The sequence below is a fragment of the Marmota marmota genome, unplaced genomic scaffold (genome assembly GCF_001458135.2).
Source record: "Marmota marmota marmota unplaced genomic scaffold, marMar, whole genome shotgun sequence".
In the NCBI taxonomy this organism is placed as follows: domain Eukaryota; kingdom Metazoa; phylum Chordata; class Mammalia; order Rodentia; family Sciuridae; genus Marmota; species Marmota marmota.
In genome coordinates this window covers 13763366-13781105 of record NW_026000174.1, presented here as the reverse complement: position 1 = coordinate 13781105, position 17740 = coordinate 13763366, and the positions used below count along the sequence as shown (strand labels likewise).

The following is a 17740-nucleotide window of genomic DNA, read 5'->3' as shown; positions in this document are numbered from 1 at the left end:
TGTAGTACATTCTCTTGGAAGTTTGAGAGCGGGGATTTCTTTTTCTTTTCTTTTTTCTTTTTTTTGTTTTGTTTTTGTTTTTGTTTACTTGTGTATCCCAAGTACATCCAGGTGAGTACTTTCACATAGTGTGCACTCAGTAAGTAATGTGTTGAATGAATGATTATTTAAGTTTTGCTTTGAGGGTTCAAGGTGATGTGATGGCATTTGACCAGCAGAGGGCAGAACCTATGCAAAGATCTGATGGGCTGAGGGAGATGATTGGAACAGAGCTTTCAGACAGGCTGGCACAGATATAAGGGAGGGCTGAGAGAGCAATGCCTACATCATAGCACATTAGAAAGTTTAAATATAACCCTTTAAAATACTAGAATTTTATTTAATCCAACTCTCAGTAATGTAATACACTCATCATCTACTTTGTGAATTCAGATAGATAATTAATTCTAAGGCCCTGAGAGCTCCCTAGATTTGCCATATTATCTGTAGCTCTTCTTTTGAACTTAGAAGCTACCCCAGACCTCTCATAAATCCCCTTTTGTGCTTATGCTAATTTACATTGGGCTTCTAAAATATGCAAGCAAAAGCATTTGAGTTATTTTATTATTAAGCTCTGTGAGTGTGAAAAGTGTGTGAGGGAGAACCTCTCCTACCAATGGGGACTCTGAAGTCTTAGAGGAGCCATCCCAGGCCTGCTTGCTGCTCTGTCTCTCCAGGAAGCTATTTCTCACACTTTTCTCGACAAGCTTGCTTTGCCTTATTCCCTTCATTCCCTTTGCTCACTTAGATCTGTCCTATCTTTCAAAGCCCAGTCAATGACTCTTTTAGAGCTACTCAGTCTCATTTCTCAAAACCCTTACAGCACTCTCCCTTGGCCATTCATTCTTACACTCTATTGTTCTCCATATTTTATTTGGGAGTTTGAGCTGGGCAGTCTCTAAAGCCCTATAAGCTGTATATTTCAGAATCTGTTCTTTCCATAGGGCACATCTCCTTAAGAAAGTCTCCACTTTCTCCCTCAAGAAGAAATAAAGGAAGGCTTGAACACAAAAGGGGCTCAACACAGATTTGCAGGTAGTTCACCAACTGCTTGTGGGAGAGAATGCATCCTTAAGCTTCCATTCAAGAAACACAAAGGCATTTATTTTTATTTTTTCAAAGTAGAAGTAGCTCCTCTCCCACTTGTTACATAAGTAACATACTTATGGTCAAATAAGTCAAGTATTATATATTCAATTATAAAGTAGAAAGGGAAAAATCATACATAATCCTATTCCTCAGAGATCAAAATAGTCTTTCAGAGTTTTGCTATACACAAATATGTATGTTTCAGTGGGGCCTGCTGGGTACCGCATAGAGATCCCTTAAATTGAAATCAGACAGACAGAATGGTGGGCAGCTCCAGTCAGGGATTCAGGGCAAATAGCTTTTAAATAATTCACTCACCATATTGTACAAATTAGATTGAACTACATGAAATTACTGATATTTGGCAATTTTTGTCCTATAAAAACACAGCGATTTCACATGGTTCAACTGAATGCATATGAAGCCTAGGACAGAACTCATGGGTTCCTTGGAGACTTTCGAGTTTAATTATTACATAGTGCTGAAGAAGAAAAAGGACCAGAGAGAAAAGGGACTAGAGAGAAAAATGACCAGCCTAAGGTCATTTACCATATTAGTGGCAGAAACAGGGCTAGTTCTCCTGTTGAACCACACTCTGAATCTGTTAATATGATAATCTCATAGGTGTGATAATAATGTTCTAGAAGAGCATTCCAACTTAGTATCAGAAGATATGTCACAGAATGTAATCAAAGCAGAAGAGGCTGCTTTAGATGTAGTGAAGGTCCCATGACTGGAGATATGGTGGTACATTTTTGTAATCTTTACTAAAGTAAGGTACTTCTGAATTTTCCTTTCTTCTCTCTTTTTATTGCACCAGGTAATGACCTCTAGAGTGTTTTACCACTGAGCCAGGGGCCACACCCACATCCCTAGTCCTTTTTTATTTTTTATTGTGAGACAGGCTCTTATTAAGTTGTTTAGGGCCTCGCTGATTCGTTTTCTTAAAGAGAATCCCCAGAATTGTATAGGCTTCAGGTTTGGGTCCACTCCAGTGTGACACAGAGTTTTGAAGTGCTAGGCAAGGAGACCAGAGCTCTGTGGTTCCCAGTCATGGTACCTCTCTGGCCCAAATGGGCAGCATGGCACTTTGCCTGCTTTTTGTGCAGGGTAGAAAAGGTAAAACCACAAATGTTAACTGTGTGTGTTTTAAAAACCACCCAGAAATGTGAACTAACATAAATAAGTAAATTTACTCAGACTTCCTGTCCACGATATGGGATAATCATTACTGCATCTCATGGTTGTTGAAGATAACACATTAAAAAATGTCTCCAGAGCATCTTCCTGTTCATTTCCCTTTGCTACAACTTCTCCTTCTTTACAACCCCATCCCCCAAGTACTCCTGCCACTTGACCAATCATTGGTCATTATCTTTTTTGTACTGTTCTGTGTTTGTTCATGGGCTCACACTGTTATATAAAGTCTGTCTTTGCCTGGAAAAAGTTTTATCCACAAGGCCCAGGCCTGGTAGCCCCTCCTCTCACACCTCATTGACGACCTCCCTTAGCCCTGTTTCTTGTTGACTTTATAGAGACAGTGAAGGCTGATGTGGTCCATAGCTGAGTTCTGGAGGTTCCAGAAGACAATCCTCAAGTGTCTTAATATCTACCATCCCCAGCCCCTTTGTGTCAGATCATAGACACACGATTCTTGATGTATACATGATAGGGGTCACTACGCTTGTCCACTTTGCGAGAACGGGTGTATCCCAGGATGAGGCTGCCCACAGTAACAGCAAACAGGAACATGACAAAGAGAATATACATGTAGGAGTTGTCATCACGGCCAGGGAGGTTGAGCCGCCGCTCCTCAGTCTGGTTATCTGACCCTGGTCCTGGTCCTGGCCGGCAAAGCAAGTTGCTGTGAAGAGTAGCATTTAAGGCCTTCAGCACAGCATGCAGGCTCTCATACCACGTCTCAGTCCCATTGGTAGTCTCCATAGCAACAGAAATTGAGGCTGGGGGAGAATCAGAGGATGCTATGATGGTGAGAGAAAAGAGGGAGAGGATGGCTTCTATTACCTTCAGCTTGAGTGACTTCCCCACTTTTCAGATCTCAGCTAGAATCCTAACATTACAGTGTACTCTCACTATTTGCTTACTTGTCTGTCTTCTCCACTACATCACAAGCTCAATAAATGCAGGAACTATATCTGTTTATCTACTGATATAGGTAGTGACAGTACTTGTGACAGTACTTCATAGTGCTCCAGTAAATACCTGTAGAATAAAACCTTCCTGGACCATTGTAACCCACATTAATTTCACTTGTTTCTTTTATCCCATATGTCACTGAGCTTTAGGCTAGAAGGGCCCTAGAATTATTTAATATAGCTCCTTCCATTTTATGCACAGGGAAACTAAAGCCCACAACAAATAAGTAGCTTGTCCATGATCACAGAGACTGAGAGGTATGGCCGAGATAAAGTCTCACTCTTGCAAGACCAACTTAGAGTTCCTTCAGGTCCCGTCCCAGCTCTCCATGGGACCATGTGGAACCATTAGAAGATAGGCATCAGAACTCTCCTTCAGAACAGTTCTTTTTATATAATGCATAGATGCCATTTAAAGATACTTAGATGGCTTAGATTTCACCTATTTGGAACCAAAGACTGGCTCATGGGACCTCTCAAGAATCCTTGGTGCGGGCTGGGGATGTGGCTCAAGCGGTAGTGCGCTCGCCTGGCATGCGTGCGGCCCGTGTTCGATCCTCAGCACCACATACAAACAAAGATGTTGTGTCCGCCAAGAACTAAAAAAAATAAATAAATATTAAAATCTTTTAAAAAAAAGAATCCTTGGTGCCAAATACTAGGTATTCCTAGCTCTTTGGGGAAATTGTTTTGGAAAAGATGGGACTGGAAGAGCAGAAAGAAGGTTAATGATCCCTTCAGGCACTGGAGAAAAGGAGAACAGGTCCAGCTGTGAAGGGAGTAAAATGTTCAGTCTGGTTTGGGGTTTACCTGCAGCACCTCAACTATCCTGCCTCCTAAAACAAAGGCATTACATACCTTGTTTACATTAGGTGATAATAAATTTTCCCTTTCCTTCTTCTCAGAAATCCTTAGTCTATTACAAAAAAAAAAAAAACATCCTAAGACAACTTTGCATCCTGTCTCTAAACAAAAAACAAACAAACAAAAAAACATGCCATTCCCATTAACTAGGTTTCACACTTACTTCCATCAGGAAGCCTTCATCCAGGGCTCCCACCCCTCAACCATATTCCATAAGTTTACCAGCTCAGCTTTCCCTTCCCCCACCATTTACATATAAGGCAATTTGTGGCTGTACTCTTTTTTTCTTTCTTCCTTTCTTTTTTTCAGTGTAATTAGACACAATACCTTAATTTTATGTATTTATTTTTATGTGGTGCTGAGGATTAAACCCAGTGCTTCACACGTGCTAGGCGAGTGCTCTACTGCTGAGCCACAACCCCAGCCAGTGGCTGTACTCTTGTTTTTCATAAGCATATCAGGCCACATGGTCCTATTTAGCAGGACTATATATCCCCCCAAGTCTAGGAGACTACCCTGAGACTCATTTGGTGTTCTTTTTTACCAGGGGACTGGATGGGTATTCTCCTCTCAGCAGTTTCCTGTAAATATGTCTACTCTTAGGACTTTATAGCTCAAACACCCATAATTCACTCACTAGTTCCAAAGCCCTCCTTCATGTAGGTAGAGCTATCAATAAACCAAATAATGATAATTAACTGCAAGGTCTCCCTCCCAGAAAATATGATAAATATTGATCAGTGGTTCTTTGAATGCATAAGTTGGGAGGAAGAATCAGTCTCCCAGGACTAGCCCACACTTCATTCATGCAAGGGCTTTGGGACCCCCTGCCATCTAGTACTTGTGCTGTCTTATCTGGATGGAGGAGGGGGAAAAGATCAAGGGCTCACTCAGTTAAGATCTAGGAGACATAGATTCTCACCTACTACTCTTGACAGGCAAGAAATCTGTGTCTTTGCTTGCATGTGCCAATGGCATGGAGGAGCATCACAATGAAATGAATGACTCAATGAATCACTTAGCAAGTCATCCTTTTTCTAGGCCAGGTCCTATGCTGGGACCTCAGGGAGACTTGAACCTAGTCCCTGCACTCAGAGGCTCATCTCCAGTTTTAAATGATTGGGGTCAAACCAGGAGCTACTGAGGCTTAAAAGAAGTAATGAATTTTGATCAGGGCTCAGAGAACATTCACAGTGTGGGAAGCATTTCAACTGGACTTTGAAAGATTTTTAGGAGGTAGAGAAGACAAGAGAAGGAAAGGGTTGAACAAAGTACATTAATGAGAAAGTGCATAAAATGTTTAGATGCATGGAAAGTAACATGATGAGGTTAGAGCATAAAGTCATGGAGGGCAAAACAGGATGTGGGACAGGAGAAACCGACAGGAGCCAGACCATGAAGGACTGTGAGTGACATGCTACAGAGTTGGACTTTATCCTGTAGTAGGATTGTAAGAAGAAAAGATGAAGAAGAAAGAAAAAAAGCAATCGTAGGAGAGACCTCAATCTAGAAAACTCACTAAATGGCAGGCAAACTCACATTTTATCCTTTGAAAGAAGATAAAATGATCAGATCTATACTGAGAAAAGATGCTCTGGTTGCTATGTGGACTGGAAGGGACAAGAATTGAGGCAGGAGGTCTAGTGATAAGGGTGTTGAAATTGTTTAGGGGTAAGATGCTGAGTCCTGGGTGAGGGCAGAAGGGATGACTGGGCTGGGGCAGGAACAGATGTGGAGATGTGACAGTTGTCTGGAGGATGGAAGGGCTAAATGTGGGTTGAAGGAGGAAGAGACCTCAGACAAGTTTACAGGTAGACAATAGACAGCATTTGTGTCTAGAGGAGCACACTTTAAGGGAAGTATTCCCTGTTTAGCCTTCAGTCTTCTTATCTATCAAAATAGACCATCATTGGGAGTTGTTATAGAATGGGCACAGAATGTTAGTTTTGCAAGACGGAAAAGTTCTAGAGATCTATAGCACAATGATATGAAAATAGTTAACATTATCCAATACTTAAATGGTTAAGATGGCAAATTTTGTATTATGTGTTTTTTTACCATAGTTAAAACAATCAAAAAAGATTATCACCCCTGCCCTGGCTTCCCTAAAGGCTTGCTATAAGCATATATTTTTATTATGTTGAATATAACTCAATTTTTTTAGAAACAAATACATATATATATATATTTTTTTTAAATAAAAGCAGTACATATATGAAGGTAAACTCTCTCTATTCCTGGTCATCCAGGGCTCCTTTCCAGGGCAGACACTATTGTTAATTTTCTTAGGTATCCTTGGAAAGGGGCTTTAAATGACGGCTAGAGGGAGGGTAACCTCAATCTAGAAAACTCACCAAACGGCAGGCAAACTCTCTGACTCTGAGATGGCTTCAGGAATCTCCTTGTGGATACCTTAAGGCTCCTTAATTGCTCAGTCTCTTCAGGATGTCTCTGGACATGTCTGGGGTCTCAGTATTGACTTTAGGCACTAGAAGGGGCCAGAGCTGGAAAATAGGAAGGAAGAAGAAACCAGACACATAGAACAAACTTCAGAACCAGGGTGGATCACTCAAGGCCAGTTCCTGAGGGTTGTGCAATAGTCTTTCTGTGGGCTCAGACCCCCTTCTAGTTCTCCTCCCCTTCCTGCAGCAGCTGGGTCAGGCCTGCCTAGGGCTGTACTTACAGGAACTATGCAGTGGCCAAGAGGCACCAGATTGCTGTCTCCCAGCTCCAGACTCACAATGTCTTAACTGCATGACTTCATGAAAAGACCCAGTTTAATATATGGACTCCTGCTGTGGGATCAGCTAATGGTGCAGCTTAAAACATCCTCCTACCCAAGAGACTTTTAGAATCCCAAGGGAGTGATGCAAGTGGTAGAATAGTAGTTATGTAATAACAAATGATGTGCTACTGATCAAATCTATTTAGACAGACAGGGTCCAAATACATTCAATTGTCTCACAATTAACACTATTTGTGCACACTTTTCTTGGGAAAATTAAAGCAGAATATTATGAAGTGTTGGAACCAGACACTCCCCAGATACTGACGGACGTTTTATTTTTATGAAGAAGAGGCTGGAAGGGCCTTCAAAGTCCATCTAGTCTAAGTGTCCTCATTTCATGAGAGAAATGCCTTGGCTCAGCTGCTACTTGTGTGACTTTGGGCATATGACTTCCTTTTTTTTTTTCCCTCTCAGCTTCTATCGGCCTCTGTAAAATGAAGGGATCTGATCAGCTCTAACATCCTGTGACAGTACAGATCACAAACCAGGCTGTGAGATCTTGGGAGACTGGTTAGACTGGTGGGAGAGGCACTTTGATGGTTTTTTAGAGCCCCTCAATTCCCAAGATAGAGAAGACTGCAGATGTTTTCCTCAGGTTAAGATACTACTGAGGGTTGTGGCTGTGGCTCAGTGGTAGAGTGCTTGCCTAGCATGTATGAGGCATGGGGTTTGATTCTCAGCACCACATATAGATAAAATAAAGGTCCACTGGCAACTCAAAAAAATATTTTTTAAAAAAAGTCACTCCTGAGCCCTGGGACCAACTTACACCTAATATTCATTCCAATCTAGATAAGCTAAGAACCAAATCAATTGACTTGTTCATTTTCCCTCTTAGCAGCCCACCTGCTGATAAGTGGTCTAGCATGGGGAGGAGACATACTGTGTGCAAAGTGGTGGATGGTACAGTGTGGAGGACAGGGTGGGCTCTGAGGTGGGGTTCACTGAAAGGTGTGAAGATTCATCATCAGGCTCTCCTGCTAGGGTTTCTGTGGATAGACTCAGGTATTTGTGGTTCTGATGGGAGGAGCAAAGAGGCCATAGGCCATGGATTTGGATGGGGATGAGGGCCTGGGTACAAGGGCATCCTGTTTCAGTCAGGAGAGGCAGAGAGCTAATGAAGGGACAGGTTGGTTCTCTATGACCTGCCTTTGATTTCAGGTTGGGTATTGGCAGTCAGCAACACTGGGCATTTTGCTTCTCTTTCCTGTGCTCTTTGGCTTCCCTCTCTAAGAGAGCATCAATGGATCACCAAGCTCCCAAGATGGACCAGTTTAGAAGAAAGATTTTTAAAAGTTCCTGAGCAAGCTGAAAGGTATTTTAAAGACCATCTCCAGTCTAAATTCTAGGCCCAAGTCTCCATTTCTGTGGTTGGGGAGACTGATGCTCAGAAAGGGGAAGTAACTAGTCCAAAATGAAATGGCCAGTGAGTGGCAGAACTTGGATAAGAACCCAGGTCTTTGTTGGGCTGTTTTTCTACTTCAGATGACAGTGTTCCCTTGCATCTTAGCTGGATATTACACCAAACACTGCCTCCTCAAGGCATGGGGCATCCTCCCCTATTCTATTATCACTACCTTTTCCTATACTACATATTCTTGCCAATCTTAGTCAAGGATCCAGTAAGGGGGGAGTTGGTAGGTTTTGAAAGACAGCTAGCCTTCCTCTGTGGTCTCATTTCCCATGGCTGCTCTGCCCTAGACCTACTCCTGACTCCCAAGCACTCTCTGTCTACACTGTGCTCCTGCTATTTCCATCACATAAACAAGTCCTCTGTAAAAGTATTTGACTTGAGGGCTAGGGATGTGGCTCAAGCCATAGCGCGCTCGCCTGGCATGCGCGGGGTGCTGGGTTCGATCCCCAGCACCACATAAAAATAAAATAAAGATGTTGTGTCCACTGAAACTGAAAAATATTAAAAAATTCTCCCTCTCTCTCTCTTTAAAAAAAAAAGTATTTGACTTGAACTCACCAGCCTCTAATTTGGGGTTTGGGGTACAAGTGTGATATGAAGGATAAACTTAGTGACATTTTCTTTCAGGTTTCTCTGGGGAAAAGTGAAACTCCACCATTGGTTCCTTTAGTTCCCCATTGCTTTGTTTCAACTACTCTTTCTGGATGAGTGTCTTAAGGCCCTGGAGTTGAGGTAAAGAGAGGCAGATAGAAAAAGTGACATAAAGCAAATAGGAGATCCAAAGATAACTCCTGAGGTGTACAGTGTTGCCACTGTCATTTTGATGGTCTTGTCACTGCTGTAGACTGGAAAGCCTGCGGAGCCGGAGAAGAGTTTAAGGGTGGACCTTAACATCTAGTTGGGAAGAGACACAGGAATGGAATCTGAGCTGGAAGGGATTTTAATGACTAGGTTGTAAGTATGCACCCTCTTTCAACCATCCATACCTCGAGGAATCACTTGCTCAAGGTCTTAACGCCTGGTAGAGGCAGGGATGGGACCAAAAATCAGATATTCCTACTCTCCTTCCACAGATATTTCCACCATAAGTTCCCTGCTTCCTATAAAGTAGGGTCTAAACTCTTCTGATTATCATTCAAACTTCTTTGGATAAGACACCGACACGGGCTCCATCACCCTACAGTTTTCCCAGTGCCTTGTACCCATTCTCTAAGCATTCCTTGCACTCGCACACCTCCTGCCTTTGATTATGCTGTTTTCTTAGCAGGAATTTCCTTCCACTCAGCAAACGCCTACTCATCATCCTTCAGGATCCAGCTTCAATGTCAACTCTTTAGATCCTTCCCTGAGACACCTCCTTCCCTACTCCCTAGACAGTTATTCTCTCCCTCTTATCTATTCCCAAATTGCTTTGCACAAAGCTCTATTAGAGCACTGTGCTGTAATGAAACTGTGTGTGTGTGTGCAGGTGCTGTGAGGTGTTGAGGGCCAGAATTTCTGCCTCATACATAACTTTATTCCCCACGCCTGAGGACACAGCTGGCACTCAGGAATAAATGAATCAATACCTCCTCTATGCAGGCATCCCTCCTCCAGGACACACAGCCACGCACACACTCACACTCTCTCTCTGTATCATGTAAACAGCTTATAATACTTTTTTAAAAAAGAGAACCAACATCAAGGACTGGCAAAAACAGATTGTTCATTTAGTCTGGGAAAGAGAAGGTTCAAAGAAAAGAAGCCGCCTTTATCAGGTGGGGCTAATTAGGGGAGGAGGAATTCTGAGAGTCCTTTGGAAGTTCAGACACTTCCTGCACCTGAACCCCATTTAATCCAAATGGCAAACATTCTTGGGCCCCAAACACAAGCAGTAGTTTTGCAGTCTTCTTCCCTGTATACCTACGAAGGGTGTGGCTCTACACACCCACTACAAAGCACACACACTTAATCCAGGTCTCATTCTTGGCTTCTGATCTTTCCTTTCAAGGGTGCCTTTCAGATTCCAATCTTGGCTCCATGTTTAGTTTTGTGACCTTGAGGACCACATTTATTTCCTTTGAACCACATCTATAAAATGGGAATAATTATCCCTGCCCTGCTTACCACACATGAAAACTGAAGGAGACAACAGATAGGAAAGTGTTTTAGAAACTGTAAACATAGGAGAATATTACTGGGCAGCCTGGTCACACTGTTTGTCTCCAACTCTCCCCCTCCCCCATATTAGTTAGACCAGCCATCTCAATGCCACCTCTCCCCACTCTGGCTCTTTTACCCTCAGAATCAGCCGGGGGCTCTTATTACTCTTCAGGATTTTCAGAAATGCTTACCTCCTTCAGACCCATCCTTGTTTCCCACCCTCTCTGATCATTCTTGTAGTCCCTGACCATTTGAAGGCACCATTCTGTAAGTCCTGGAAATCAATAGACCTGGGTTTCTGCCTCCATTTTCCAACACGTCTAGCCATGTGTTAAGAACCTTCTCCCCTCAGCCTTGTTTTCCTCCTTAGTAAGATGGGTTTTCTTGTCTTCCTCTTAGAAGGAATTTGGAGCACCCACACATTAAGTTTATGAGTAGGAATATACTTTGAGAAGAGTGAAGTGAGAAGGATGGAGAATGTGTTGTTGGTTTTCATCCCCAGGAGTCAAGAAAATCTGAAAGCAGTTTCCGTGCCTCTAGCATGTTACCTCCTCCATTTGGAACTGGCAAAGTGGCCGGATGCCAGGAGATAATGAGTTTCTACCCTTACAATATCCCTTTGTAGGAGATTGTGGAGAGAGCCCTGGAGTAGGAGTGAAGAAACTTGGTTCTAATTCTCTTTGGATCCAGGTGTGACCCTAAGTTAATCATGTTGCCCAGGGGAGTTGAGAGGGGGATTAAGAGAAGATACTCTCAGTGGGCTCTCATGCTAGGGCTGAGCTTTAATACTTACTTACTAGATAAGAGATTCCAGGTCCAGGCCCCCCTTCCCCTCATGTCCCTTGGGTACTAGGCAATAGGAGCACAAGACCCATTTTACTGGTGGTGAACCAGGATAAGAAAGCACAAGGCACAGAGCAGGCAACACAACCTGCTCACTGAAACCCAGATCTCTGGACCACCAGACTAATCCTTAAGGTTACTAGCAGCAGCAGAAGCCTCTGGGAGTCCCCATGCTTTCCCAGGTACTGGGTTGGTCAGGGTAAGACACACAACCAAGTAGAGAATGAGTAAGTCAACTCTGCAAAGCCAGCAGTTCTGGCCAAGGGGGAAACACTGACCGCTGGAATGGAGTTCCTCGTGTACAGGAGCTGCGGACCAGGTATTTGCTTGCATTCCTATAGGCATGGAGGAGCTTTTATGCCACCCTCTGGGGGGCCTGGGAGCATAGGTGCAAGTCCACCCCNGGACAGAGAGGGCTGGGGATTTAGCTCAGTGGTAGAGTACTTGCTTCCCATGTATAAGGTCCTGGGTTCAATCCCCAAAACCACACACACCACACACCACACACCACCCCTCCCCCCCACACACACACACACGCGCGCGCTGGCTTAGCATTAGTATGCAAGGTGTCCAGCTCCTCATGCCGCGAATATCTGCTCTCTGCCCCGGGAGGATCTGCTTGGTACTTAAGCTGCAACCCTTGCTGGGTCCGCACTCTCAAGGAGAACGTGTTTTGGCCCAAGGAAGAGAGGCCCAAAGATCTCGCTTTTTTTTTTAAATCTCCAGCTGCAGCTCAGCTTTCCCAGCCCTGAGAGTGCGCCTTACCTGTCTCTGGCAAAGACCCAAGGGCGCACGTTGGATGAGGCGCCCTCCGCTCTTGGTGAGAGTTCTGCCCCCTCCAGGTGCGCTCCGACAGCCCCCAGCACTGTCCTGCGCCCTCGGGGCTCTGCGCTCCAACCCGCGCTCAGCTCCCTTTTCCCTTCCCCAGGGTGTCTCCTCCCCTGACCCCGCCCGATCTTAGCACACCCACTTTTCCCGGGGCTGGCTTCAGGCGCCTCCGCCCAGCTCCTTAGCCTCACCCTGCTGTGGGATCGGACCTTCAGTCCCCGTACCGTTTCCTGGACCTGAGACCGAATTCCGTGTCTGTATTTCCTGGACCTGAGACATTCCGTGTCTGTGATAGGCAAGTTACTGCTCCTTGCTGAACCTTGGCTTCCTGTCTGTGAAGTGGGTATGGTTCCTGCATATGTTCTTCACAGTCTTATGGTAGGATCAAACGAGTTCTCAGGAATACAAAATATGAAAACTGGAGGGTCACTGAGAAAACACCTGATTGTAACACAAATCCTTTTTTCCAGACAGGATACAGACCCCCAAATTGGGAAGTGGACTTGCTCATGCTCATCAAGCAAGTCAGTGGCAGAATTCAGACTCAGAATCCACTACATCCCTCTCCCTAGCCCCAGCAGGTTTCTCCTGCAGCCAAAGTTTCAGTAGGTCCCTCAAGCCTGACCAGCTTGTGTTTGGTACATCAACCTGTCTCTGTCCCAGAACACTCTTCATTTTCCAGCCATCAGGTCCTCATTCAAATGTTATTGGTGACATTGCAGTCTCCAAAAAAAGCAGCAGTCAGGGACAGTCAGAAATGAAGGCCAGAAAGCTAACAGAGGGGGAATGGACAGAAACAAGGAACAACCTTTCAGGGACTCTGTAGGGAGCCTATCTAAATCCTCAATACCAGACCAAGGCCTTGCAATAATTAGTAACAAACTCAGCCTTTGCAAAGATCTTCTCTAGGATATCTGCAGTTCACAGAATCTCAAGATATAGTATCTAAGAAATGCTATCATTTAAAAAAGACCTACCACATGGTGGACATTTTGTACAAAATCTCTAATCTCCATCAAAACACATTGATTTCTGGGTTGTTTCTGTGGTCACATGTTTTGACCCAGCTATTCCTTCTCAGTCTGGCGATCTCTGCTCAGAGAAGTCATCCTGACCACCTAGCTGTGCAGTCTCAATTTTCAGTTTGCCTAAAAATCAACCGGAGAACTTGTTTTTAACACAGTAGACTTATTTATTTATTTATTGTAGTTGTAGATGGACAGAATGCCTTTATTTTATTTGTTTATTTTTATGTGGTGCTGAAGATCAAACCCAGTGCCTCACACATGCCAGGCAAGCACTCTGCCGCTAAGCCACAGCCACAGCCCCTCAATACACTTTTGGGCTCTACTCCAGAGATTCCAATTCAGGAGATCTGGAGTACAGCCCAGAAATCAGCATTTTTAACAAGATTCCCAAACACTCTGATGCAAATGGTGTTTGAGACTAGCCTTGAGGAAATAGCTCTGCTCAGTGGGGTCTCCCTCCCAGATCCTGTCCAGGACTTGCAGTCATTCCTTAATATTACTTATTATAGTTAGTGAAAGTAACTATTTCTCCTCCTCAGCTACTAGATGGTTAGTTCTTTAAGACAGAGATTGTCTCCTATTTTAATACAATTTTAGAGTTATAGTTTTAAATTCTTACCAACTTAGAGTGCTAGAGTCATTTAGTGACAGAACCTAAGTTGAAGGACTCTTACAGTTTTCTAGTCAAATCTCTCACCTAATGAATCCTTTGTATTTCATGTTTAACATGAGGCTGTCCAGCTTTCTGGCAAACTTCAAGTAACTAAATTGCTTAGGGCCTCATTAAGTTTTTGAGGCTGGCTTTGAACTCACTATCCTCCTGCCTCCGCCTCCCGAGTGGCTGGGATTACAGGCATGCGAGCTGCTGCACTTGGCTTATGTTAAAATTTTTTATTTTATAAAACTTTTGTAACAAAAAAAAATTTAAGATGTTGGAAATTGAAAATTCCATGACTTGTGTATTTAAAATTCCATAACACTTGTACACAACTGTTAAGTGTATAAATTTGTATAACTTTTATTGAAGGCAATATAACAATATCTATTAAAATAAAAACATATATCCTTTGACTTGGAAAATCATTTCTAGAAATGCAACCTCTGTACTCACCTTGTGTGAAATAATACACGCACATATTTGTGTATGGATTCTCATTGCAGCCTTGATCTAGAAGCAAAAGATTTGTAATAACCTAAATGTCTTCATTGAGGATTAGCTAATTAAATTCTAGTAAATCACTCAGTAGAATACTTCATAGTTGTTAAAAGAATGAGGATGTTCTTTATGTAGTGATCTGAAACAATGGCTGAAGTACAGAACTGTTCACATAGTATGCTACTACAAGAAAAATGCATACAGGAAATACCTCTAAAGAAGATTTTTATCACCATTAGGCCTCCAGGAAAGGAAACTTCATTTATAGGGAAAAGGGGTAGGAATAAGACCTATATTTCAAACCTACCACTCTGCACCTTTTAAATTTTATTCCATGTGCATTACTGAGATTTAAAAAACTGATCAAAGATTTTCAAAAATAAAAAAATTAAGGCATTGAAATATATAATTATAAAAAACAAAGCAGTGTGGGACAATGTTTGTAATTTTATATTTGGTTTTACCCAGGTAATAATTAAAAGTACATACAAATATGTTTCTCCATGATCAAGTACTGGAAACAAACACAAGTCAAAGGATGTGTTAGATGAATGCAAGGATTATTTTTTCTTTTAACTTTAAATATTATAGTATGGTATGAAAAATATGTAGAGTACAGTAAACGAAGAATAGGTTTAAAAATCAAGTTTTGATTTAGATTGCAAAAATCTGATGTTCACCAGAAGATTCAGAGAGAGGCTTATACAATGCTGGGGGCACCTGGTCACGCTGCCAGAGCAGGTTCTATCTGGTTTCCTGCCAGCCTCACTGAAGGAACTCCATCTTGAGCCAGTAACTGCACCTGGTCACGTCCTCACCCTCGGCACTCGTTCACTGGGCCTAGACAATCTATTTATTTATGAGGAAAAGACTCTAAACAAGAAGAGGATTTTTTCCGTGGTGGAGGAGAACCAGGGTGTTAAATATCCTCCTTCAAATGCTCAGTTTCCTTCCTGGAGGAAGGGCTACAGTGGGAAACTGGAGTGGGATCCATCCTGGCAGGAAGAAGAGTCAGGAATCTGAAACGGTGCCCTGACCCTATGCCACAGGCCCAGCTTACCCAAACTCTGGCCTTCTACTCTGCATCCCCCCATCCCTGCCCACCTGTTGTTGGAGGCTCCACTCCTCCAGAATGCTAGCCCCACTTGCTCTTCAGATCCCAGACCTGGAACCTGAGACTAATCTTGCCCCTTCTCAACTTCACGATTATGGACGTCACTTTGCCTCTGAGCGTTGGTTTTCTCATCCATACAATCAATCAACCTTGCCAGGCTGTGGGATGGCTGAATGAGACAGACACATAATCTCTGTTCCCCTGCCCCACTTCTGTGCTACCTGCTTCTCTGTGGGAGGCCGTCACACTGAATGACCAGCATTTTCCTTCCTGTGATCGATAGAGGCTCTGCCGGTCACTTTCTGGTCACTTTCATAGTGATCTGGCCACATTCGAAGTGGCCACTGCCCGGAAGTAACAGAATGTGTCTTCCTTCATAGGCATGCCTTCCTGCAGCCCCATGGATTGAGCTATGCTCACCTGTTCTTTTGTGATATTACCCCTTTGCCCTGTTTGGGATAGAATGTTCCATGGAAACTCCCTTTGTGTGTCCCCATCTCTTGCTCTGCCTTTGGGTGTGGCCTTCCTAGATGTCAGTCAACCTACTGACAGCTGACATCACAAAGCTAGACTCAACCCCCTGAAACCTGACCCCTTGACTCATTTGAATGGCTTTTTTTTTTTTTTAATTTTATTTTTTTAATTTTATTTTTTTTTTATTGTGGGTTGTTCAAAACATTACAAATTTCTTGACATATCATATTCGACACTTTGATTCAAGTGGGTTATGAACTCCCACCTTCACCCCATACACAGATTGCAGAATCACATCAGTTACACATCCATTGATTTACAAATTGCCATCCTAGTGTCTGTTGTGCTCCGCTGCCTTTCCCATCCTCCACCCTCCCCCCTCCCCACCTCTCCCCTCCCCTCCCCTCCTCTCTCTCTACCTCCTCCACTGTATAACCCTGAGGGTCTCCTTCTATTACCATGCAATTTCCCTTCTCTCTCCCTTTCCCTCCCACCTCTCATCCCTGTTAAATGTTAATCTTCTTCTCCTGCTCTTCGTCCCTACTCTGTTCTTAGTTACTCTCCTTATATCAAAGAAGACATTGGGCATTTGTTTTTTAGGGATTGGCTAGCTTCACTTAGCATAATCTGCTCTAATGCCATCCATTTCCCTGTAAATTCTATGATTTTGTCATTTTTTAATGCAGAGTAATACTCCATTGTGTATAAATGCCACATTTTTTTTATCCATTCGTCTATTAAGGTCCGCAAAAAGAGAGAGCCAGCACGTGCTGTCCCTTTTATTGAGGAAAAGCCATTCTCTTTTTGCGGACCCTTAAGGTCAGAGGAGCCATCACAGGACCCTCAAAGAAAAAGGTTTCTCTGTCTCTTGTGTGATTATTTAGCGCGTCCCAGTTCTCCTGGAGTGACCCTGAGTGTTTTTGTCACGAGGAATGTGGCACTTCTCCATCTCCTTGGCCTGCTCCTCCTCAGCCTATGGCTCACATTTATTAGTCATCTGCTCTCTTCTCTCTCCTAGAGATCCCGGACCTAAGCCATCACGCTCACTCATCCACACCGTACTCCTGATCCATGCTCCCTGCTTCTTGACTCTCTCCACTTGGATCTCCAATGAGTGTCTCAAACTTGATTTATCAAAACTGAACTCATCATCTTCCTCTCCCAACTTGGTCTTCATTCGGTGTTCTCCATTCCAGCATTACCTCTAGCATCCATCCACCCACCTGCTAAAGCCAGAAATCTGGGGATTTTCCTGAGTGGTATGCCACTACTCATAGATGACAACAGGAGCAGGAGCAGAAGCAGCCATTTTCCATCACACCTGGGAAGTAGAGAAAGCTGGAGTGAAGCATGCATGAGGGGATGAAGCAGAAAATAGGAGAGAAAAGACTCCCTGAGTTCCCTAAAGGGCTTCATGCTCTGGTCCTATTCTTGAGTCCAGCTGCTGCCCTACCCTTGGAATCCATAAGACCCCAGAACCTTTTCCAATAACCTCTCCCCATCCCTGTCTGTTCTCAGTGTTGTTTTTTTTTTTTATGTTTGAGTTGGTTTTCTATACTTGCAAATATAAGAGTTCCGATTAATAAAAATGTATTAATCAGGATAGATACATGGTATATACACATAATAGAATATTATTCAGCCTTTAAAAAGAAAGAGATCCTGTCATTTGCAACAACATGGATGCAAGTTACATTGTGATAATTAACCTCCACATTTAGGTGGGTTAACTCTTACATGTGTCTGTCAGAAGCAGGAGGCTCTACTCATTGCAGTCCCTCAGGAAGAAGTCACCACCTTTGGGG

General features: G+C 43.3%; 1 protein-coding gene across 8 annotated transcripts in view; it reads right to left on the bottom strand.

The window, feature by feature from the left end:
- Positions 1-12269, bottom strand: part of Kcne3 (potassium voltage-gated channel subfamily E regulatory subunit 3) — a 28416-nt gene extending 16147 nt beyond the window's left edge. For 2 of the 8 annotated variants that reach the window (XR_007342270.1, XR_007342271.1), the window contains exons 1-2: positions 12101-12269; positions 6503-6652 (exon numbers count right to left, since the gene is read on the bottom strand). Coding sequence is in view for 6 of the 8 variants with exons in the window: in XM_048788069.1 (XP_048644026.1) it covers positions 2761-3072 (312 nt within the window). In the remaining 2 variants the exon portion in view is untranslated. Of the gene's footprint in view, positions 1-1121; positions 3111-4142; positions 4201-6502; positions 6653-12100 lie in introns of those variants that run through there. The other 6 variants (XM_048788069.1, XM_048788071.1, XM_015477425.2 and 3 more) reach the window with 6 other exon arrangements.
- Positions 12270-17740: the final 5471 nt, after the last annotated feature.